This window comes from Chinchilla lanigera, unplaced genomic scaffold (genome assembly GCF_000276665.1).
Source record: "Chinchilla lanigera isolate Chin_1 unplaced genomic scaffold, ChiLan1.0 scaffold00014, whole genome shotgun sequence".
NCBI lineage: Eukaryota > Metazoa > Chordata > Mammalia > Rodentia > Chinchillidae > Chinchilla > Chinchilla lanigera.
The window spans coordinates 22625939-22651933 of NW_004955415.1; the positions used below are offsets into that span (position 1 = coordinate 22625939).

At 41.0% G+C, this 25995-nt stretch overlaps 1 protein-coding gene across 2 annotated transcripts in view; it reads left to right on the plus strand.

Moving 5' to 3' along the window:
• Positions 1-25995, plus strand: part of Sptlc3 (serine palmitoyltransferase, long chain base subunit 3) — a 153879-nt gene that overhangs the window by 93746 nt on the left and 34138 nt on the right. For both annotated transcript variants that reach the window (XM_013512291.1, XM_013512292.1), the window contains exons 8-10: positions 10943-11048; positions 19055-19274; positions 25323-25449. In XM_013512291.1, coding sequence (XP_013367745.1) covers positions 10943-11048; positions 19055-19274; positions 25323-25449 — 453 coding nt within the window. The remainder of the gene's footprint in view (positions 1-10942; positions 11049-19054; positions 19275-25322; positions 25450-25995) is intronic.

Consider the following 25995-nt stretch of genomic DNA (forward strand, 5'->3'; position numbering starts at 1 on the left):
AAAAAAAAAAAAAAAAAAAAAAAAAAAAAAAAAAAAAAAAAATCAAAAGAATAAGGTTAGATTTCGAAGACTGTGGCTTCTGCCTTCCTCTGCCTCGGTTTACTTGTGAGGGTACTTAGGTACCCTGTGAAGAGTAACAGAGGCTTCTTACCAGCAACCTCCTGAATAAGACATTGTGACTGATCCCTGGCTCCTCTCAAGCCTCCAAGTGACTGTAGCTCTCAACCCACGCCTGACTGAAGCCCCACCCCACTCAAGACTCCCAAATGGCTGATCCACAAAGCTTATAAGATAATGAATCTTTATTGGTTTAAGACATTAAGTAATGGGATAAATTACCACAGGGTAATAAATAAAGAACACAGTTTCTCTGGCCACTATTCCTGGGCACAAGCTAAACCATACAAGCATGAATTCCTACTACCTCCTTGAGGAAGTGAAATCAAGTTTGTCTAATGCTTCTAAGCTTCTTGGAATGCAGTTTCCTACTTACTGATGCAATACAGCTAGGCTCTAACTCATCGTGTTAGCCCCTCCTCTCTGGGGAATGAGTGAGGAGGTAGCCTGAAGTGAATGTTTTTGGGGTTTTTCTAATTTTTTATTTGTACATATTAAACATGCATACTGATAGCATTCATCACAGGGAATTTCTGCCTGTACATGACATATCTTGCTTCTTTTTTTCCCATTCCCCTCCCCTCCCTGCCACCATTCTTCCTCTCTTTGTTTGTTTCCATTTTTTCCTTCTATTCTTTTTTGTGTGCCTTCCTTCCTCTCCCCTCCCCTCTCCCTTGCTCCTCTTCCCATTTGAACATTTTCTTCCCATTTCCCAATATCTATTTCACATTTTAGTTCTTACTTATGCAGCCCAAATGCCCATCAGTTGATGAATAGACAAAGAGCATATGGGGGTATTTGATACAATGGAGTAGTACTCAACCACAAAGAAGGATAAGCATGATACATTTCTAAGTAAATGAATGCACCTAGAGACCATACTCTTACGAAGTATGGTCATACTTTATACTTTCATTAGACCATACTCTAATGAAATAAATCAGACACACATGTTCAAACATCACATAGTTTCTCTGCTGTGAGACACTGAAACTGAAGTAATTGCTGTATCCCTCAGGCTGAAATACGAGGAGAAGAGCAAATATATCACTGCCCACATTCCCATCTCACAGAGTATCGAGAAGGAACCTTCTCTTTGCACACATTCATAGACTAGATGCCAGCAACACAAACACAAACACTAAAACAAATGTTCTAACAAAAAATTAAATATACATGATTTATAAGAAACTATGCAACAGGAAAATTTCTAAGCAGAATACTGCAAAACAACTTCATTTCAAATATTCAAACAAAGTCATAGAGCCACAGAGTATGTCCTTCCCCCATTCCACTACTCACTGATGGCTCAAGGATACAGAGTAGTTCTACCTGCTCATCCTGACCCAGCCTGTGCAACACTATGCAAATATTTGGTCTGTCTTCAAACTCCAATCTCAGGGTAACAATCCCAGAGAAATTACACCCACAGGAGAACACAGTACCTACAGCAGGGAGAAGTCAGACCACACCTTCATAGCTGGAAAAAAACTAAGATCATGAGTAAGGAGCAGGTTGCTGTTGCGTGTGTCCAGATGGGACACTTGCAAAGGATTCAACATAATTTATACAAGATGCAGATCAGAACACAGTATTACCATCACACAACCCCAAATTAGGAATTCTCTGTTAAAAAATATATTTCATATATCCTCCAAATATGTCAATATTATAAGAGATGAGTCAAGGCTGAGAAAATGGTTCATGATAAAGGGTACCGAAGAGCTCTGACAACTAAGTGCAAAACCAAGTCCTAGACTGGGTTCTCAAAAAAATGGAAAAATGCTACAAAATATTCATGGGCCAATTCACAAACTTGGAAGAGGGACAATTGATTAGATAGTATGAGGTAAGAATAGTTGTTGATATTAAATAAAATGAAGTGCATAACTATACAGCTTAGCACCTGTGAGCATAGAATAGGTTTTACATTTTAAATGATTGTACAGAGAACAAAGAATACATGATAGAGACTTTGTACTTCTAGAAAATAGATAATGATTATCACCTACATTGTATAACAAATATTAACTGGTTATTTTATACAATCAACTAACACATGAGAATTTACTTCATGGTAGCTGCTAGGCTAATGGGATTCCCTTATTTATTTATTTATTTATTTAGCCCCATGGAATACTCTATGAGATGGGAACTAATTTACAAATGAAAAGATTCAAGATTGGAGGTAGTAAGCAATGTATCCAAGATTATACCAATGCTCCATTTTGAAGCCTGGAATTAATTGGAATTTGTCTTCCAGGAGGGTCAGTCTCTCATCTAACCATGAGAATCTATTATGTACGAGCTGCTACTTTTGTTTCACTTTATGTAGAGTGTCCACACTCCCATACACAAGATGTCCACATTCTAACCCCCAGAACCTGTGAATGTTATATTACATGGCAAAGGAATTAAGGTTGCAAATGGAATTCATTTTGCTAACCAGCTAACTTTAAAATAAATAGTGTATCTATGTGGTTCTAGTATAATTGTAAGAGTCCTTAAATATAGAAAGGAAAACAAAAGGATGAATGTCAAGATAACGCTATGTAAGAAAGACAGCGGTTGCTAGTTCACAATATGGAAGTGAGTAATATGCCAAGAAATACCAGAAGCCTCAGGAAGCTAGAAGAGCAAGGAAGTGGATGCTCCTCTAGAACTTCCAAAAAGACACAGACGTGCCGACCCCTGGATTTTAGCTCAATCAGACTCATTTCAGACTTCTGCCCTCCAGAACTGTGAAGTAATACTTTCATGTTGTTTTAAAGTCAAAATAACAACTAAATATGGACTATATATTTTCTTTCAGCAGCAACAGAACACTAATACACTTTCATTCTCAGGTACACAAAATCCTGGTCCCACTCATCCACACACATCACACAACTTTGAAAAAGAAGCATATTCTTCCTGCTATTGTATTTAATTGGCGCAAACAGTCACCATTGGGAGCAGGGTTATTTCCAGGGTCCTCCAGCTGACTTCTTTATTAACAGGTGAGGGCAATGATAAGGAGAGTGAAAAAATTAAATGAAGCAGTAGAATGCATGGTGTCCATTGCTTCTGGCTCTTTCTCCTGGCCTGCTTTCTCAGGACAATACTAATTGTTTCCGTATCTGGTATATTATGCTTTAATCCTTAGAATTTATCCAAATAGCCTGGAGTTAAATAGTGTGGATATTGTTTAGGGATCCGCAGAAGATGTAAAGTTGACTTCCTGCGAGTGCATGGCATGCGTCTGACACACACAACCAGCCTAGATAGGAGCAAGTAACCTGCAGAGCTGGTTCTTATGGGTGGCACCTGTACTGGAATGTTCTGAAACAGGGATTTCACCCAACTCCAAACTGGTTCTGCTCCTTTAGATGACTCTGCACCTTGCGTCACTTCCTTGTACCTATAATTTCCTCTGATTTTTGGAAGAAAGAATGTTCTCTTTTTTATGCAGTACCAGAAGAAAGTCTTTGCTACTCAGGAAAATCATAAATTAATCAGACTTCTTTTTTATTAGCACACATTTGCTGTATACAATGTTTACTTTCCTGGTGTGGAGTTGGCTCATGTACGTAACACATTTCAAGTCCTCTTTTCATCCCCTTTCCCTTCCCTCCCCCGCCCCCGGCCCGCATCTCTTGATCCCCTTCCACTTTAAAAAAGGTCTATCTTCCTACTTCCTGTTAACTATCTTTTATTTTGTTTTGTATTTATAATTTGGGATTCTCATATAAGAGAAGCCACATGACAGTTAAGCTTATGTGTATGATTTATTTCAGATATTATGATCTCTTAACATGGTCTCCAGGTGCATCCATTTTCCTACAGATGACCCAAGTTTATCTTTCTTTATGGCAGAGTAGTACTCCATTGTGCATAAACACCACATTTTCTGTTGGTAGACATATTGGCCACTTTCCAAGATTTAACTATTATGAATTATGCTGCTATAAACATGGATAGACATGGATCAGTACAATATGATCTTTTTAACTCTTTCAGGAAGATAGCTAGAAGGGTAATAGCTGGGTAATATTCTTCATTCTTGAATTTTTAAATTTTGTATAGGAAAAATATACCTATGATGTAGTCACATCTACTCACACTATCAGAATAAACTAATCCTGTGCAAGGAGGCTTGATGCTAACTCCAAGCTATCCCTCACTCACTCTCCACTTCCCACAAAGTCAGATGAGGAACTGAGAAGTCTAAACAGGTGGAAACTCTTGAAAAGAAACAATCCAGATCCAGAACCCCCAGAGATTTCTCTCTACATAACTATAAAGGATTCAGAAGTGCATTGTTACCAATGCTGAATCCTGAACTGAGAACCAGAATCTTTTCTTACCACGGACTTGTTCTTCTACGACAGTAAATGTGGAATAACTAAGTTGTATCTTATTTAGCCTTCACCACATTACACCTTTATAAATAATTGGTTGATATAACTGTAATAATCCATGTAGACAGGTCTCTTCATTCTCCCCACTTTTTAAAAGGAAAATTGACCTTCAAGGTAATAAAATGATCTACCCAAAGTCACACAAATGACAAATAATGGGAGCTAAAATTCAAACTAATGTATGTTACTTTCTTCTTCTGCAACAAACCCTGAAAAAAGGATCTAAGTGCAGACATTTATTCAAGAAGTGATCCCAGAAACCCCAGCAAGTGGGCGGGGACAGAGACAAGGAAGGGAGGCAGCCACTAAAGTTCCACAGCGGATAACTGGACCTCGATTCTAGTGGAAAACTCAGCTCCAGGGCAGATGCCATATTATTGTGTCTGAGGAGTGAAGGACCTAAATTATTCATCCACCAATCCCCATTTGTGGTGAATTAAGAGCTGATCCTTTTCCAGGGTAAGGATGTCCCCAGAACCAGAAAAGGGTCCCTGGGACAGGGAGCAGCCTGTGTCTGCAAAAAAGGAGCTGGGCTACGATTCCCACAGCTGACACTGTCAACCACTAGCTAAGTTTAGCTTCTGCCAGGCTCTGTGTAGGACCTAGAATGCTCTGCCAACTCTATAGACATCAATCCAATATGATGACCATTGAGCCATACTCTACTAATGTCCTGAATTTCTTCCATTCAGTACACTAAATTTTGGTCCCTGCATCCTTGCTGGCTAAGTACCAAGAATATCCCCTTACATTCTCTACAGGAGAAAGATTCTGTATAATAGTCAGTCTCTATGTGGGCTCACTGGATGCCACAAAACAGATTCTCCAGCTGTTTCACACCTAAGCTAAGGAGAGAACTCCAACCAGGGACCTTGAGATTCTTGGGCATTATGAGGAAATCAGCAAGGTCCCCTGTGGGGAACTTGTGTACCTTTGGTAAGCACATCTGGGCTGAGTCTATTCATGCCCTGAATATTCCGTGACTTCAAACCCTTGTAGGCTTTAATGCTCTGGAAAAATCAACATCTTCTTTGAGATTTGGAGAAATCAAGACTAAATTACTTTTTCCCTGAACGCACCTGCCTTGCTGGTAATTGCACATGATCTGGATTCTAAAATAATGTTTCTCAAACTTTAAGTTGCACAGAAAGGATCTGGGAGTCTTTTTTAAATGGAAATTCTGAGCTGGGAGTTTAGCTCAGGGCTAGAGAGCTTGTGTAGCATGTGAGAGGCCCTGGGTCCAGTTCCCAGCACTGAGGAAGTGAAAGAATGCACACTGTGATTCATTCTGCCTGGGAAGGGGCCTGAGACTTCGTTCTGACACCAGCTAGATGGCGCTGCTCCTAGGTGGGACAGCACCTCCAAGCAGTGAGGCAATAGCAAATAACTTCAGCCCCCAGTAAGTCCCAAACTGTTTCTTAAACTAGACTAGGAGAAGAGAATCATGCCCTTCAGCTAAGAGAGTTGCCAAGCAAGCCAAGAATTTGGAGTTTTGTTTTGTCTTTCTAAGAGGGGAACCAAAATTCTACCTAGCAGCAATTTAAGGCCAAGAGCAGGAAGAATAAAGAATCTAGTGTTTGCCAGTGAATGTTGAGCAATGCCTCTTCTGGAAAATAAAGGTTCATGGGGTTGAGTAGGTCAAACCTGTAAACACTGCTTAGACTCCTTTGCAAGTCATTACCTTTTAGACCTCCCGTTCTGACTTACACTCAATTGGACTGTTTAATAAATACAACAATCCCTCCTCAGTAGACAGCCCATGCTATAATAAGCCTTTTATAAGCACTAATTCATTTTATCCTCACAACTACACAATAAGGAATTTGCTTTTATTTTCCCATTTTTATAAATGAAGAAACAGAGGCATCCCACAGCAAAATTACTGGCTCATAGGCAGAGCTAGTAACAGGCAGAACTAGGATTTAAGCCCAGGAAGTCTGACTCCTGGGCAAGTGCTTTGATTCACTATCAAGAGAACCTGAACCAAAACTATTTGCCTAATCTGCTTTGTAAGACTCAAGGGAACCAAATTTTCAGAGCACCAAAAATACTTTGAGTAATCTTGTGAAAAAAGAGACTCTATAAATATGACTTTCACAAAAATATTTGTTTTGTTTGCCAATGTTGGCCATTGACTTTGATTTTTTTCCCCAGAGGTGAAACAAGGGGCAATCTTTCTTATCCTCTCCTTAAAAGTGAGAATAACTTCTTTATCATCATTCACATTTATTTAAATACCTACTGCTAAGAATTTTACCTTTGGGGTGAATCTTGAAGAATAACACTGGTTCTGTCCATAGGAACGAGAGAAGTAGAGATAAAGATGGTGAACAAGGAGCTAGCTACCGTGAGAAGTAGTAGTCAGTCATCACTCATCTCTTTGCTCACGTAACATCTTGTGAGTGCCAACTTTGGCATATGTGAAAATATTTTCGGTGGAGTAAGGAACCATGTAGTGTTTTTAAATGCAGCGGGAGGTGGGTTTTGTGGAGCCTTGAACAGCAAAAGATAAACCATTAGGAAGCACATGGAAAGGGAGGTGAACATTCCATCTGGAGGAGAAGGAGAGTGGAGAGAAGTCAGGGAAGCTCGTGTGTACAGTCCAAGCGCTTATGACGCTCAGTTTCACAAGAGCAGGTGGAAATGCCGGGTAGAAGAAGCAGTGTTGTCACTCTTCCTTAAACAAAAGAGCAATTATGTGCAACTCTTATCTTCCAGAGGACACACTTTGGACTACTCCCAGTATGCCCTGCTCAGAACCCCACACAGGTTTCCTCCTTCCACAAGATCCAATGTGTGTACAGTTTTTCCAGATCTAAGAGCTTTGCTGACCTTATTGGGACTTTGCATAGAGGGACAACCACAGGCTCAGGCTTGCCAAGCTCACTGGTCCCGAAACCTGATTATAGTTGTGACACAATCTGGGTATTTAGTAATTCAGTAATCCAGTTAACCAAGCTCGTAAAAGCCTAGGCCACTAGAATGTGGCCTCTGTGGGTTGTTGTTGTTGCTGTTTTTTCCCCCAATACTCGGGATGGAACCCAGGACCTTCACACTGAGCTGTATTCCCAGCCTTTTTTTTATTCTCTGTATTGAGACAGTATCACTAAATTGCCCAGGTAGGGCTTCAGCTTTCATTTTTCCTGCCTCAGTCTCCCAGAGTACTGGAATTACAGATGTGTGCCCCCACACCTGGCCCACACTTTCACCTTTGAGAGGTAAATATACACAAGCACTCTCTCAACTCCATCCTCTCATTCCCCACCAAGCAAAGGAAACTTCCTCAGGGAGTCAGCCTTTGTGGGGAATGGCATCTAAGAAAATGTTTAAACTGAAATTTATGGTGTTTGCAAGAGCGAAGTGTGTCGTTACAGCTTTACAACAGCGTTGTGCAATAGCATTGTGTGTGTGCCTCAAAGGTGTCAAAATTATTCTTCTAACATCTGTATCTCTGAGTCTTCTTATAAACCAACAAGAATGGGTTCATTGGGGAGAGAGTTTTGTTTGGTTTTGCGTTAAATCTTCTGGTATTAGTTCTCTCATCTGAGAAAAATACTAGGAACCCTAGTCATTCCCCATACTTCTCAAAAATGTCAGAAGGATTAAAATAATGCAAGTATAAGTGCCGTAACAAGCATCATTATTAAAATAAAATACTTTGCAGATGTTAGCATGTGGCTTGTTGAAACTGTAGAATCCCACAAGGCTTACAGAACATAAATCACCATCCCTGGTATATAGTTTTGAAACACACACACCGGCCTTCCAAAGTATTTTGTGGGGGAAAGGCAGAAACTTCCCATGGTAATGTGAGTCCACAGTTGTTGGTGAGTGGTGTCATCCCTTCCCTTCTTCTGTCTAGCTTCTAGGACTCTAGGTCAGTGAGCTTGTCCCTCGCAGGGGAGACCAAGGACTGACTGATTTTCCCCTGCTCAAGAATTGCAGCATGTGGACAGTGTAGTTTCATGAAGTCCACCAGAAGCTTTTTTCATGGAACTCACCATGGACATGGCAGCATTGGACATGAAGTCCCTACCTTGGAAGACCCTATGATTCTTCTTGATCTCATCAGAAAAAAATCCATGAGATACATCACAGCCACTTTGGAAGGCTCTTACTAGTGGACAGCATTGCTCATTATGTCTCATTTCTGTGTGAAAATGTATAAATCATAAGTTCCAGGAGGAAAAGTGTCCCTTAAATAGGAGTGCCTATGTTCAGCCTCTCTTTATCCATGCCGTGGCTAATCACTTGTAACTGATTATTTAAAAAGAGAGACTGATTCCTCCAATCACATAGATTTCTTCAATGTTTTAGACCCTCAGCATAAAGCAAAGGGAAAACAAGATACAACACAGGTGAAGATTGATGAAGCCTGAAAATTCCAAACCAAGGAAGATGCTTGCTGTTTCTTTGGCTGCCATCTAGTGGCTAATGAAGAAATATCTCTAAAACATGCTCGTGAATATCCAAGAGAGAGAGGCCTGTCTTTGAGACAAAAAATAAGCAGGTTACCAAACTATTATTGCAGACAGGAGACCATTATTCTTTCTAATAATTCCTATTTATATCTAAAAGTGGCATTCTCTTTTCTCTCCGCTGGTCCACATTCTTTGCCTATGAAGAGAGAATTGATTCGATCATCCAATATTAACATAGGAGAAAGAGTCCCTGCCCTCCATGGAGGAGAAATATGAAAGCCAATAATGAGCTATGGGGTGAGCGCTTAGAATAGATGGTTTATGAGACACACCAAGAGAAAGCCCCTAACTCCGTGCTGAATTAAGTCTCCACACAGACCAAAGGGAAAAGGCAGGTAGGAGAGCCCGAGACTGTGTTCAGGAACGTTGAGAAACTGTGTCAGAGGAGGAGCAGAGACTAAGGGTGGGTGCCTTTTGAGATCATATTAGGTAACCACTACTGAAACAGTGAACAGAGAGACCTCAGTGGCATCCAGTAATTACTGCTCATATCTCACTTCAGACGGAAGGTGAGCTGGCTTAAACGTGCACTACCTGTCTCATCCTCTCCAGCGGCCATCCAAAGGACCAGAAGACCAGCCTAGACACGTACTTTTCATATCACTAGCACATCTTAACTCCTTTTGTCATCCCCTCCTCTCCCTCCCTTCTCCCTCCATCTCTTAATCCCCTTCCCAACTGAGAAATATCTATCTCCTTACTTCCTATTGTCTTTTTGTTCTTTCTTTATACTTTGACTTTCATATAGGAGAAACCATGTGATGTTTAAGCTTGTCTGTTTGATTTATTTCCCTTAACGTTTTTCTAAGGTATTTTTCCTACAAATAACTCACATTTATGGTTCCTTATGACACAGTAGCTCTCCACTGTGTGTAAAATTTTCCTTATCTATTCATCTCTTGATGGATATATAGGCTGCTTCCAAGATTTAGCTGTGAATTGTGCTGCTATAAATGTGGGTGTGCATGGATCACTGTGATACAATGTCTTTAACTTTTCTGGGAAGACACCTTGAAGAGGAATACTTGGGTCAAATGGAATTTCTAGTGTTAGCTTTCTGAGGAATCTCCATGCTGACCTCCATGGTGATTGTACTAGCTTATATTTCCATCAGCATTAAAAGCTAACAAGGATGTTCTGCTGACCCTGACCCTCCCGTGGAGTTTGAGAAGTCGCCGTGGCTTTCACTGAAAGCAATGAAGGATAGTCATTACAAATGTGGATCACAGAACAAATCCTGACTGTCATTTATGGTCATAGACTTGAGTTTCCATCTTCTGAACCATACATGGAGATAGCTTCCCCCGGAGGTTCTTGTGAGCATTAAATGAGCTATGAAGAGGAGTGGGCTCAGAAGGGGGACTAGGATGCAAACAGGACTCAGTACTTGTGAGAGGTTGTTAAGTGTCTAGAGTTCTCCAAATATTTTATATGAGAGGACTCATTGTTCCAGTGTATGAGACTGAAGGATGGCGAAAGTCAAGACCAAAACATGGGAAGCGAGATCCCTGTCAGCAGCACTGCCACTCCATGCAAACTTGGTGACCTCTAACGCACTTATACCTACACAATTCATTAGTGGTACCTAAATTAACTCTCAGAGTTTATTTTAACCAAGGAAGAAAGCTTCAGCCTAAGAGATGCATTTAATATAGAATCTCAAACTCTCTAAAGCAGGAGAGGAAAACCTTGTAAAACTCTAGGCAACTGTATGCTTCCAATGCGGTTGACCCTGCCTACTTGTACAAACCTGATTATTCATCTTACCAGAGTTATGTTTTACAAGAAAGTAGACCTTCCTTCCACAAGATGTTCTCTGGTTCTAACTTGTCTCTCTGAAAGTTTGGCTCTGAGTATGAACCTAAAAAATAAGACGCCTCTTAATGGTAAGGGAGGGGAACCCCCCTGTTAAGACTCAATTTTGTTTTCTGGTGTTATTTAAAGATATACAGTGCCTAGAGAAGCTTCTGAGAGATGCTATCATCTATGGCCAGCCTCGAACCGGCAGAGCTTGGAGAAAGATTCTCATCCTGGTGGAGGGCGTGTACAGGTATGGAAGCAACTGGAAATGTGTGAACTCTGAGGTCTACCACAAGCTGACCAGTGGGGAAGGCTGGTCTTTCCAAGCTAAATGAAGAAATGAGTTTGATATGGAAATCCTGGAGGAACCCAAGTCCATTACTAAGGGGAGTTGTCAGGCCGTGGTTGTCCCATCTTTGTGATGACTCTACACAAATGGCAGTAGACCTTGAAGGCTGTTATGTTTTTAAAGCCTTCCTCTTAAATGTTCTCAGATGGTGTTGATAACTTGTGTTGATTCTTTACGTTATCTTTGGATGCCTCAGAGTTTCAGAGACCTTTTACGGCTGGCTTATTCAATGTCAGAATATATCTTGCCTTTGTGTCTTTGTGTCTACTAGAGAATATCTAATAGATGTTCTCATGAGTGGCCCTGATTCCCTAACTGGGCACCTTCCTGGAAAGTGCAACCAGCCACCAGCTACTTCGTGAATTTAACCAATGGTTGGCATCAAAAAATAGAAAGCCTGTCTGTTTTTCCTCCAGAGCTGGGGGCTCGGGAGCAGAATGATCTTAGCAACTGAAGACATACTGAAGGTCCAGTTTACAAACCTTTTTTGAGCTCAGCAGATAAAACACCCATTACGCCATTTTGTATTTCACTTTTACCTTGCAGGCTGGGGTTGAATTTGCTTCATGCTTTGTCTGAAGTGATTATCATTACTCAAATGGAAAATGAATCCAAGCACTTCTGCTGGTGCTTTAGTCCATAAACCAAAGAAACAGGACCTCAGAATGCCCACTCCTAAATCAGTGTTCAAACAATTCTGATGTTAAAGGAAAGAAGGGAGAAATTTCCTATGACATCATTATAGAAGAGTGAAAGATATTAAAAAGGAAGGACATGAGGGCTGTTTATGCTTCCAAACTGGAGGAGTAGGGCTGCAAAAGAAATTTCACAGCAAAAACAGCCTTTCTTTCCACCAGTCTGTAAGTGCGTGAGTTACTGTTGTATAAGTAACAAGCAGTAGAATAAGTGCACCTACAAATGGAAGGATGAATTCTCCTGAATTTAGAAAACAGTAATCATAACCATAATTGGTATTATTTTTATTTTAACTCTTCTAATAATCACTCAATAGCTGGATATCCTCAGTGCTAATGTGGTGTTACAAAGATGACATTTCAAATTTCTAGTAGATAGATTGCTGTATCACTTAACATTCCATCATAAGGTCAGCCCCAACAGTATGCACTGTGTATGAAGTCTTTGGATCACCCTATGCCAGTCATCCTCAACTGGTCGCAACCTGGATACATTTGATCATTTTTCACTACACAACTGCAGTAGGGTTCCGTTGCCTTCTGGTGGGGAGAGGCCAGGAACACTGATAAATACCCTACAATGCACAAGACAGACACACACGTGCACACAAAGAATTGTCTAGTTCCAAATAGTATTAGCGTCAAGACTGAGCAAGCCTGCTCTGGAATAATTACTCACTGGCTCTAAGATTTTAGGGTGCTACTTTTAGAGGGAAGTCTCATATTAAGTCTGTGCTATGGTAACCTCAAGTGTAGATCTTTCTCCCTGTGTGAATTGTGCCAGCTCCCAGCCCAGGAGGGAAGCCCTTATCTAAACACCAGTCATTCCGGCTTAGCCTAGTAGCAATAAGTACTTGCTGAGGAAAAGCAGCCTGGCATCACCTTTAACCAGAGCAAACAGAACCCAGCTGCAAATAAACACAACTTACCTGTAGTAAGGAAAATTATGTTTTAAGCACTTTGATCACAGCTGACAATAAGAGGGCCACCAGCATTTTTACTGCCAAATAATATTCCCATCAGTTATACAGTGAAAACCCACCAGCAGCAGGACTTGTTAATGGCTATGCTGAGCTGGTGTCCTACCATGATTTCAAGAGGACAGTGGAGCCAAGTATGGACTTTGGGCTCTAGGCCAGTCTGACACAAACCACAATTTAGGTTGCACTAGCAATGGCAACTTCTCAGTTATCTTTTGCTGTATAACAAACCACTTCAAAGCATAATAGCTTATACAGCACTGATTTATTGTTTTCCATGCTACTTGTGAGTTGTCTGAATCAACTCAATAATTCTTTTGCTGAACGTGGTGTTGCTTGGAGATCCTTCATGGGACTGCATAAAGCTGAGAATTTTCCTGGGGTTGAAACATCCGAAACAACCTCATTCACTCGTCTGGACCTTGGTACTGGCTGTTCACAAGGCTCTTTCTATCTGTAGTCTCATCCAGTTATCCAGCCAGAGCTCCCTCCATGGGGCTGACTTCTAGCACAGCAGAAGCAGAAGCTAACATTGCTTCGAGGACTCAGCTGGAATTGGTACATCATCAGTTGTGCCATGCCCTACTAACCAAAGCACATCATGAGCCAGCCCACATTCCACAGGAAGTAAAATATATGAGGACCAGCTTGTATATGTGAAGTATGATAGACATATACAGTGAAGGTTTAAAGTTTTGAAAAGTTATTACAGAAAAAAAAATTGCCATTAATCCCACTTGCTTCAAGCACACTTATCCTATTATTCCTGCCATTTTCTGAAGCAGTTCTGGAAGTCCTTTTTCATGAGTGTCTCTCTAGGATATGATCGAAAATTAGGTGAATGGTGCTGTCAAACGCCATCCAATGGCAAGTTTGTAAAAGCATTACAGTGTGTTCTCATCCACTTTTTTCACCAGATCTGGCACCATAGAATTTCTGGCTCCTCCCCAAAGTCAAAATGACTATGAAAGATAAATTTATTAATCAGTTCAGGACATCAAGGCAGCCATGACAATACAACTAAGGACACTCAGGACAAAAGACTTTTAGAACTGCTTCAGGAAGTGATGAGAATGATGGGATAAGTGTGTTCCAAGCAAGGCAGAGTTTTGTCTTTGTCTTTTTGAGACAGGGTCTCACTATGCAGTTCAGGCTGGCCTTGAGCTCACTTTGTAGCCCAGGATTGTCTCAAACTCACAATGATCCTCCTGCCTCAGCCTCCCAAGTGCTGGGATTACAGGTGTGCACCAGCATGCCTGGCTCAAGGCAGAATATTTTGAAGGGAATTAAAGGCAATGTACCTTCTACTGTAAATTTAAATTTAAACATTCACTATAATTTTCACTTACATCACATGCAGGGGTGGGAAGATTTGCAAGCAGCCATCTTTAGGTGCAATCTATCCTAGCACCTTACTCTTCCCAGTATTTAGACAAAGTCTCATTTTCCATATACTTCCTGTGGCAGAAAGATTTCTTTTATCCCATTTGCTGAGGAATTGTGGCTCTCAATGACCTGACAGACACTGTGCACAGAGAAGAATCAGGGCACCTTGTCATCAGCCTCAGTGGAACCTCAGTTTTCTCATCTGTAAAATCAAGCTAGCTTAAGTGGAGTTCCAGAGTGCTAAATCTCAGTGGGAAAAGCTTCATAAGAGTGTTCTAATTCACAGCTTTACCAAAAGATGAAATTCCACAGGGTCAAGATTAAGAACATGAAATCAGAAGTTCACAAGTATATTTCTGCTTTTGAGAGGTATTTTAGGGACATACACTTGGTTGATAATTGACCAAAGCTTCCTTTGAATTTTAACCACTAGGTGTTTTTCTCCTGCTTGTGATCTGCCACCATGGGCAAAATACACCCTCCATAAAAGAGCTGAAAGAGCAATAATTCTTTCATAATTCCAAAGCAAGCATAACAGCCAATTCAGAAAGTTTCAAGCTACTTTCAGGATCAGAAAGTCTAGATACCAAAACTAAAAAGTCATAAAACTTCACAAAAATAACAATAGTAATAACAGCAACAATAATTATGCTATGTGTAATATAGAGGAGCCAAGATTTGGAGGCAGCTCTGGGACTGGATTTAAACCCCTGCGTGCCTGTCTAGAGCTGTTTATACTCCATAGGGCCCTTTTGTAAATATTAAAGGAGATCATATAAGGTAGTACTTCACAGAGGTCTCATCTGTAGAAAACAAGAAAGGGTGGCTTGTCTTCATCTTGAGATTTGCTTGTTGTCACTCGGGAAAATTGCAATTTGGAAACCAAGGAGCTGCTTAAGTAACAAGGCTGTTTGTCCTTCATTTACCCAGAGGGTAAATGGCACCGGAAGAAATCATCCATGTATGCGCATTTCACACGTGCAATCTTGAATAAGCCTCCCAGTAGTCCTCAAATTATTGGGACAATGAGGAAACTGAGGTTTAGAGGGCTGAAAAATTCACCCTTACCCCACGACAGATCAATGAGGTAACACAGAACTGGGATTAAAAACAGGTGGTGTTGGTAGGACAAAGGCTCAATGTAAATAGAAGAGTCAGGCCACCTGTCCACATCCAGGGACCTATATACGAAAAATGCAAAGTCACTTAGTTGACCTTTATAATTATCCTACTTACACCTCAATTTCTTCTGTAAAACAGAGGGTTGAAAAATCAGTCTAAAGTTCAGTGAATTCATGATTTGAGGATTAAAATCACAGTAGCATTACTATAAATTTTCTAATACATATTTTCCTACTACTATTTTTGCTTTGTTTTTGTTTGTGCTTTGTATTGGTTTTGGTTTTTGGTTTGGGTTTTTTAAGTACTGGGAATTGAACCTCAGGCCTTTGCACTGAGTTATATCGTCAGCCCTTTTTTATTTTTTATTTGGAGGCAGAGTCTCCCTAAATTGCTAAATTGCCCAGACTAGACTTACATTTGCCATCCTCCTATCTCAGCCTGCCAGATTGCCGGAATTACAGGTGTGCACCGCCATACCCAGATCTATACCCAGATCTATACCCAGACTAGATTTTTTGAAGGTTTATGTATCTCAGAAGCCTTGATTTCTTATCAATTCTTAGTGCTTGAAAAATAAAATACGAGAGAAGGGTTGCCAAACAACCTGGGGCATAAATTAGCACAAATGGAAGTCAAGCTTTCAGAATGCAAAGAATCAAAAATTAATACCAAGACCTTCCAAAATACACATGCTAATGTCACAGAAGGCTAAGAATAGATAGGCAGTAAGCCAAATCCTCCCCAGAGCAGTATAAGTTTAAAGATTGAAAACTCATTGGTAAACTGTGTCCTATATTTCTATTGTTAAACACATAAAAACAAAGAAAAAGTCAGGAATCTTTTGTATTTTGTTCGGGGTTTTGTTTTGTGTTGTTTTGTTTTGGGTTGGTTTTTTTTGTTTTTTGAGACAAACTATGTAGCCCAGGCTGCCTTGAACTTGTAGTGATCCTCCTGCTCCAGCTGCCAAGTGCTGGGATTACAGGTGTGCAACACCATGCCCAGCTAAGAGTCATTTTTAATCTTCTCTCTTGAGCTCCTCCTCCTCTTCCTCCTCCTCCTCCTTCTTCTTTTTCATCTCTCCTTTTCTCCTTTTCTCCCTCGCTCTCTCTCCCTTGTCTTTTTTTTCTTGGTCCCAACAAAAAGATTTTTGTCCCATCCAAGTTGGTTTATATGTGGAAAAAAATGATGAGAAGAAATTTTTTATAAGAGCCTTGTCACTTAGCTAATACATTATGTAATAGAAAGATATTTAAAAATTACTCACCAACTTGTTGGTCAATGAATAATTCAAGTCCCTTCACAGACTTTGGCATTATCTTTAACTACAGTTGTAATTTAATTCCTTTTCTTTCTACTGAAGTTAAAAACAATCTTCTAGTCAGTGAAGAAAGTATAATGCTGTTCTTTTCTCTTTATTGTTTTTGGTACTTTTTAACAACAATTTCAGAATAATATAGATAACATTTCATGCATGTCTCAGACTTAATGTCCCACTCTAAGTACAGGTCCAGTTCAAATTTGATCACATTGAGAAAATGAAAACAGTGTGAATGGACATAACTCTGCAAAAGCTGAGCTCTCCCTAGAAATCTTTGTGCCCTATATTAACTCTCCAGTCATCAGTACTGAAAAGCCATTAATCCTTGAGGAAGTAATATAAACCTGGTGGGCAGGCTCCTAACATTAGCTAGAACAGCCCCATCGAAGAATGGTAGCTATAAACACTTTTCTGCATTACCTTTGCCACCTGCCAAAGTCAGCTCCAGAACAAAGAATGGCTACATGTGGCGTGTCAGGTTTTCAACACATCAGTATTACTCACTTAGAACATTTTAAAAATGGGAAGAAAGTTCTAGAATTCTGACAGCCTGAAGCCATTTATTATGTTTGACAACCGCCATGATACCCAGGAGCCTCATTTCTAGAAAATTCAACATGGCAAAGTCAAGGGCTCCCAGTTTCTCAGGTTAGGCCTCCCGCTGAGACTGTTTCCTCTCGCATGTCTTCTCCCGAGCAGTAACGGGTCCCTGGCCGTGCATTATGGGGCAGGGGTCCTGTAAGCATGACTTCCAGCCATGGTTAGAAAGCTCTTAGCAGCCGGGTGCCACTTCTGTGAAGTGTGCTTACTTCCATGAAGAAACTGAGACAGAGGACATAATGAAAGAAAGTTGCCTAAATTCACAGTTGGCAAGTGATGTGACCTCCCTCTAAGACTAGGCAGTCAGAATGCCATGCTATCTTCCCGGAAATGCAGACAACTTTAGCCAGCATTTATTTATTTATTTATTTATTTTTAGGGTTTTTTTTTTTTTTCCAGTACTGGGAATTAGCAAGCATTTAATTTAAGAAAATTCTGCAAGAGAAACTCTATGTAATCTCTCTTTCACTAAAATCCAAAGCCAGGCATCCAAGCTGACCTTGTGAAACACACAAATATTGTGGCCCACAGTCCCCTAACTCTCCCCTAACTCCCACTGGTTTGAGTAGCTATATAACCCGCCAGACTGTTTTGATCAAATCAATCTAACAATTAGGCATATTTCTAAAATTACATTATGTGCAATATAAGAAACTAGGAAGGAGAGAGTTGAACTCTCCGATTCAACTGATCAGCTTTTGAACTGAATCGAAGGGCTGCTTAAATAGTTTGGCAAGCTCCTTTGTGCAGGGAGTGTGTGTCTATGTTTTCATAAAACTCACCTGTGGGTCAAAACCATGTGCATTGAAGACACAGCTTACTAAGTGTGCTGAGAACTAATTAGAGTCAAAAGTTCTTTTAAATCTATTGAGTTCTAGATATGTCACGTAAATATACATTTAACTCTATTTATTACTCTTACATTTTTCTCTTTCCTGGAGGAATTAGTTAAAATTTTTTTTTCAGTTCACAATACTATAAAAAAATAAAACACAGGTAGGTCTAAAACAAAGGAGTTTATCTGTCACAGTGGTCCTCAAAGTGCTCTTTCCAAACTTTAGAGCTAGCATCCCCTGGGAGCTTCTGTATTCTCAACCACCCCAGACTCTCCCAATGAGAACTCTGGAGGAGGAGCACAGCAACTTTTGTCTTCAGTCTTTCAGGAAATACTGGTGCTTGTCCAACTTCCATTCCATTTCTCTAAAGGAACAGAATGAAGCAACACCATCAGGTATCTTAAATAAGACGCTGACTTGCAAACAAGCAATGAACATGGGTCCTAGGGACATTCTGCTATGCTTTTATTAATACAACCTTGTCTTAAATAAGTTCTTCTGTGTCTTTTTAATCACCTCTTTAAATCTTCAGCAATGCAAGCACTGAATTTAGATCAGCCAGACCTGGCTAAACAGGCAATGGCAAGTAGATAAAAGCATGTCCTTGGAGCAATTGAATTAACGCTAGCAGAATACCTGGAATCAAAAGCAATCAGTCTAGTTACAATCATCAGCTTTACAAACAAATGTGCTCAACAATAGAGTAAGTTTATGGCTTACTTGGGAATTAGCTAAAACAACTCGCTGAATGTAAATTATTTTATTCAAGTAGCATAGATATGCCAAGCACCCTCACAAGACCGAAAGCATTGTCTTAGCCCTATAAAATATGTCTTCAGAAGAAAAGCGTGGCACGGCCCTGTCCCCACTGCCTGGTGTTGGGCAAACTGTGCGGGACGTGTTGGAAAGAGGCTGCTGGAGCCTCCCGGGGGGTACTTATTAGTTATGAGCATTTCTTCTTCTGCCCTAGCATGGAAGGTTCCATCGTGAATCTGCCCAAGATCGTGGCTCTGAAGAAGAAATACAAGGCCTACCTCTACATAGATGAAGCGCACAGTATTGGGTCTGTGGGCCCAACTGGCCGGGGTGTCAGAGAATACTTCGGTCTAGACCCTGAGGACATTGACGTGTACATGGGCACATTCACCAAAAGCTTTGGAGCCTCGGGAGGTTACATAGCTGGAAAAAAGGTGAGAAAGGGACTCCTTGTATCTTTTTTAAAACCTGTGTCTATTTGAAACCTGAATGCCCTGGGGACATGACAAATAGGACGTCTCTGAATTTCCTTCAATTCACTTACCTGCCTCGTGTGATCACCACACTCCAGCTACGGTGGGCTCACAGGAAAGTGAGAACAGGATTATTGCAGCTCATTTTCCAGTAATGAACAAAAGCATGGATTACACAATCGCATTATAATAAAATGATGCTAACAGTGGCCACAAGGCACAAATTACGAAGGAGAAGGACAGCCATGTGGGGTAGTACTGGGGTGTTTTCTAGAATGAATGTCCACCTTGTTGACAAACAAGGGGAGGTTCTATTTCACAAATAGTGAACAGTGTACACCAAGCCACAGAAGGAACAAGGAATGTTATGAAAAGTATATGTACTTTGGTTTCGGTGTCACGAAAAATAAAGCAGGTAACAGCAGCAATACAAAAAGATCGACTGTGTTTTTAAATTTTTGATCAAAACACTGGCAGGATCAGGAGTGGGCTTTGAAGCTATTTCTTCTGCACAATAATTCTTTCCCCACAGTGTTGGATAAGCCCTGGGTCAAATCTTATTATCTGTAATACCGTATGTGTATACCAAAAGAATTCCAATGTGTTGGGATTTGACTGTTAAAGGAGTACTACCCCTGTCGTTCTTGTATCCATATCCCCAAAGGGTTTGTGAATATGAAACAAAAAATATTTCAAAGAATTTTTAAAGAAGAGGGAAACAAATATTCAAACCCAGGCTTGAGGGATAAGGGACCACTGTTGTGCCCCTTTATAGACATCCTCAGCCAGATATTGACAGTTCTCTCACACAAACCCCCCCTGACCCCAAGAGACCATATAATAGTGGCACGGACTCCACCTAGCATGGCACAGCAGGCCCGAAATGGGGGCATGCACCTGGCGTGATTCCTTACCCATCATCCCAGCAGGAGCCAAAGTTCAGCCCCCTGATAAACCAGACAAACCAGGGAGTGCAGCAGGAAGCACTGTTGTCCTCAAAAATCTGTGATTTAAAACAACAGACTTCATTTTGGTCACTGTCCCAGCCACAAGACACACAGATGCTTACAGGGTGCAGTTTCAAGTGGTCTTTACCCTTCCATAAGCATTGTGCTCTCCCACACTCCAAGAACTGTTTCCCATCTTCCTTCCCCTGACCTGTGGGAATTAGCTGGATAATGCTAAAAGCACAGGGAATACACCTGCTCTCCCAAACTTCAGCTAAATCTGGTGAAAGGTTAAATATTCCCCACCTGTCACAGCAGTGGGTACAGAGGGTCTCATATTTAGGAGCTCCCTTATCCAGGTGACATTGTGAGGCCGTGATTTTGTGATTACTTCAGCAGCAGTTCTGAGGTACAAAATTTTTAACCAAGCGTAACTGTTTCCTGCACCAAAGGCACCTGAATAAACTAAAGCAAACAGATCCTTCAAACGTTCAATCGGGTAGACGTCACCTTTTTCTCCTTAGCGTGCCTTCGTCTGATACCTGCTTTAACAAAGGCCCACAGACTAGCTGCTCTGAGGACTAGCTCACTCTGATTCTCCCTCATGTGCCCCATCTTGAGCTCACCTGGAATATTTAAAAGTAGAGGAACGCTTGTCTTCCTGACTTCTATTCATTTGGAGAAGATACTGAGAAATGGTGAACATTACATTAATCGGGATACAAAAAGTATGTGCATTTCTTCCTCCTCTGTAAAATATTCGTGCCGTGCCTTTTGTGGATCCACGGGGCCGCATCATTCGTTCCTCTTCTCTCCCCTGCCTTTTGAGTCCCTCCTCCTTATTCGTGTTACATTGTAGTTTTTGAATTGACCACCAGATGGCAGCAGGAAGTAGAGCACTTTTGATGGCTGCTCATGAGCCCTTACAGAGATGCTAGAATTGCCCTGAAACAGCAAGATGGGAGACTTTGAACAAACAGGGTAGTTTTCAAGACCTGGAGGGTGACCAGGAGCTAGAGGGGCACTTCAGTGCGTGTATATGTCATCCCCTGGCGGTTTAAAAGTCAAATACTCACCCATGGGGCACAGTTTGGGTGAAATTGTGATGAACCCAGATAAATTGGTTCTTCCCCGCTTCATGAGCCCCTGAAGTCGCACAACTTGTGTATCTGCACCTCCACACTCTTAAATTGTTAAATTATGTTCACTTTAAAATATATGCAGTTTCTATTTAAATCATATATTTGATTCTGAATTTTGGATAATTGTGTAAAGACTCATTTTGAGTCTGTTCTGAACTATGATTTTTAACTGAAACAACAGAGGGTGGGAGAGATAGTAAAGATTTTTATTTGAAACAATCTTTATACTTGTCTTTAAGTAATTAGGGTAGTACAGTTTTCAAAGTTTCAGAGCTTCACTATATATAAACTGTACATAATGCATACATATGGATGTTTTGTAGTATATATCTCATATTTGGGGGGTTACTATGAAATGTCTAGGATTCTAAACCAAAGGACACAGAAGTGTCAAATTTAACTATAAAAAATAATTAATTATATTTATAATAACTATAATATTTATAGTTACCTATAAAAATTAATGTTTCTCTGAAACTCTTATTTTAGTTTCCCTGTTCATGGAGTTCTTAGTGAATTTTGAGATTTGACAATAATCATTTAGGGCCAAAAATCTATAAGAAAGTAAGAGTAGTCTGACTCTAAAGTCTCTTTTTAAATGGCCACATTGAGGGGCTGGGGATTTAGCTCAGCGGCAAAGCGCCTGCCTGGCAAGCGCAAGGTCGTGAGTTCGGTTCCCGGTACCGGAGAAAAAAACCAAAAAAAAAAAATAAAATAAAAAAAATAAATGGCCACATTGATGTTGGCATAGAGGGACTATTTTCCCAATAAAGGTGTCGAGGAGGTTCAAGACATCTTTGCAGAGAGGGTCGAGAGCAGAGCTTTCTTTGCATGTTAACAACCAGATGAGTCATGAAAGAAAACAAGATTTGGAAACAAACAAGAAGAGAAAACATTGACTTGGTGCTAAATGCTGCCACAGAGAGCTGGGATTCTGTGCTGGCCTCAGCTTTGCCCTCGTAAAATGTCCTACAAATTCTGCTCGCTGGAGCTTGCTGCTGGGGAAACTGCTGAAACCGTTCCTAAGGACCTGCAAGATTTTTGAAACTGCTATCAATGCACCATGAAGTCTACCTGGAAGACTCTGTGGTTTCAGAACTTTCAGATGCAATGTCAAATAATGACTTCTCTCCACCTGTCAGAGCTGCATGTCATGAATGGCTTCTTGGAAGAAGCTGATGGCGCTGTTTATTTTTTTCTTCTTCTTTAAACTTTTTACTGGCACAGATCCTACTCAACACTGCAGAGCTTCCACCCTTCTCTGGTTAGGGAGCCGAAGTCCCCCTAACTGCCTGCTGCTACCCTCTGACTTCCACAGCCTCCTTGGGCTGAGCAGAGACCTGCAAATGAATGAAGCAAAGGTTGCCCTCATGATCAGCTGCGAAGCTGGGACTCTGGAGAAGGAAGTAGGATGGGACCATGGAGTGTGAAGTGATCATTAGCCCTGCAGCTTTCAGGCCAGCCGAAGGCAGACCACTTGCAGAAGCTGACTCTGCCCTGGTGTTCTCAGCCCTGACTGTATTTAACAGCCCTTTGAAGTAAATAGGGGTCATGGAGTGAGTACCAAGATGTTTATTCTAAGAGCCTCCTGTCTGATTTCCTCCTGAAAACCCACCCTTGCCCTTGAACTCCAGGTCCATGGATAAAGAAAATAATCAGGGTTTTGAACTTTCAAATGGACTTACAAACCTCACTCTTGGGAGCCCTGTATTCCATGCTAAAGAAAGACACAATCCAGTCTAGTCTTGCAAAAGACCAAGCCCATTCTTAATTGGTGGCTCATGGCGCCAGGAACAGTATCAAAGGGAGGGAATCAGGAAGCAAGACCAGAGGCTTTCCTTGACACTCTCCAGGAGTTACTTCAAGAGCCCCACCTTCTGAACCACACAAGCAAATGAGTCCCCACCTACAAACTGACTCTGGGAGATGGTGGACTCTTCTCAAGGGGCAAGACTGTGGGACAGACAGTCATCGTGTCCAAGGTGTGACGGTGCACCAGTGAACTACTTACTCCCACTGAGTGCTCTTGCCGACACTCGTAAATTTCTCAACTTGTAACCAAAAAATGTGGTTGAACACAATAGGGATTGAAAGAAGTTTTATGTTGTTTCCTTCTCTAGTCTTGGTCTGTGATGCTTCCCAGGCTAGGACCCTTATCACACTCGTTCCTAAGACTGCAGCTTTGTGCTCCCTCATGTAAGACACCAAGGCATTTCACCATCCTTCTTCTTCCTTGAGAGCAAGAATGGTGTTCTACACTTCTCTCAAACTCAAGTGCCTTTGAAGAATCCAAAGTAACAGACGTGAAACATTTTAAAGACCCATCGGAGTCAAGCTAAACCAGTCCTGTAGGTGTAGTGCTATGTGAACTTGATTATATCAGAAATCCTCCTCCTTCCCTGCCCCCTAAAATGGAGCAGCATCTGTGGGTCAAGGAAAGCACCATCAGGTAAGGAGAAGTTGAGCTGGCCTCTGAGCAATCTTGAAACGAACTCACCTTGAGGCAAGTCCACTCGGTTTGGTTTAGAGAGACAGTAAGTGTAGTGTTCCATGTGTGGACTCTGGATCCAGACCCTTTGGGTCTAAATCCTTGTTCTGCCACCTTTTGTGAATAATTTTCTGAACCTCTCTGTGAACCAGTTATCTCATCTGTCAAATGGGGCACTTCCTAGTGCCTACCTCATAGAGTTAATGCATCCAAAGTTGTTTAAGTGAAGCCTCAGACAGCCAGTGAGTATCAACCCTAATGCTAGCTGCTAGCCCCGTTGTGTTTTCAGAGCCATTCCACCTGTGGAATCTGGATTATCCTTTCTTGACAATGCCTCTTTCTCTGTTCACTCCTACTGCCACCACCCCATGAACGATGGGGGAAGAGTTGGGCTAAATATCTTTGGTCTGATGTCTGGAATTGCCCAGGTACAGTTATACAACCTTAGAATATTGCCCCTGCAAACTGAGGAAGCTGGAATACCGACACTGCAAAGGGATTGTACCTTGGAGCCTTCCTCCCGCTCATACTATGATGTCTATGAATCTTTCAGTTGGCAACCATTCAATAACCACCACTTATAACAATAACAGTAACCGCCAGCTACCTAGGTACACAATATACTGCTTTTCTTAGCGCCGTATGTGGATTTACTCATTTGATCCTCCTGACTACATCAAGGCATGAGGCCATCCTGGATTCATCCACATCTTGACGGAAGGACCTGCAAAGTTGGGTTGCAAGGATGTGTGGGTACAGGAAGTGCAAGAGTTACCACCAATTTTTTGCAAACAATCAAATATACACGCTTTCTATTTTCTTTGTTTAATTTCTCCCTTGTTCCACCCCTTTCTTCCAAGTTTTCATCTTCATCTGTCCTAATTCTTCAAGACCTAATCCAGCTCATCTCCTAATGGGAACATTCCCCATCCATTCCCACTAACAGCGTCCTGTCTCCTTCCTCCACATCTTGCACTCATCTGCATATAGTGTTAATTTCCATGCACATTTTGCATGTGGTTTTCCATGGACACAATGATATGTAATATTTTCCAGGACAAAAATCACAACCTGTGTTCTTTGGACACTCCTGAATACTAAATGAGTGCTTACACAAAGTAAGTACTCAACAAACAGATGTCTCAGAAATCATTTTTTCTTCACATCTCTGGTTTTGCCCTAGAGACCTCAACTCTAAATTTGTGGCAACCTCCACCCCTTGTACAGCTTCTAGGTTTTGAAGGAGAGACTGAAAGGCAGGAGATAAAAAGAATAAGCAGCTGGTAATGCTCACTGAACGTTGGTCTACATTTTTCTTTTGAGTTGCATTAATGAAATATCCTTCGTTATTTGAATGGGGAAGGGACTAAATGCGATTCTCACTACCAGTACTGAGATTTGCCACCTTTCTGTATTTCTTCTTTTACCTAAGGAACTTGTGGATTACTTACGGGTTAACTCCCATAGTGCTGCTTATGCTGTATCCATGAGCCCTCCAATAGCAGAGCAAATCATCAGATCACTGAAACTCCTCATGGGACTGGATGGAACCACGCAAGGTAAGAAGGTCTGCAGAGACCTCCACTCCCATGATTGGTCTCCTGGACCTCTCTTTGTTAATCTCCTCCCTCTCAAATACACACCTTTGTCTACGACCATACAACCTTGAATGCACCCCAACTTGTCAAATACACACCTTTGTCTTATGAAACCAAATTTTTTACATTAGGACACATGATGCATGTACTGGAATTGCTTTGTTTCTTTGTTAAATCAAGGAAAACCCTCTAATTCACCTCTTAAAATGATAAGTAAATTTGGATAATTTTATGTGATCTATTATGAAAAAACCAACACTGTATGTGTGCGTGTGTGTTTCCTGTGCTTGTCTCTTATGTTTGTCTGAAGCCGAAGCAGTCAATTTAATGTTTAATTTTTCAATTATTTTGTAGTTTTCACAGCCAAAGGTTAGACATGGAAAACCATCAGGGGTCATTTGAAGCCCTATAGGGAAACAAACATGCCTCCCTCATCACTTCTTTGCCATTGGGTCATCTCAGTCAAAATGTGCTTCTTTGCCGAACTAAAATGAATTTAACCTACTT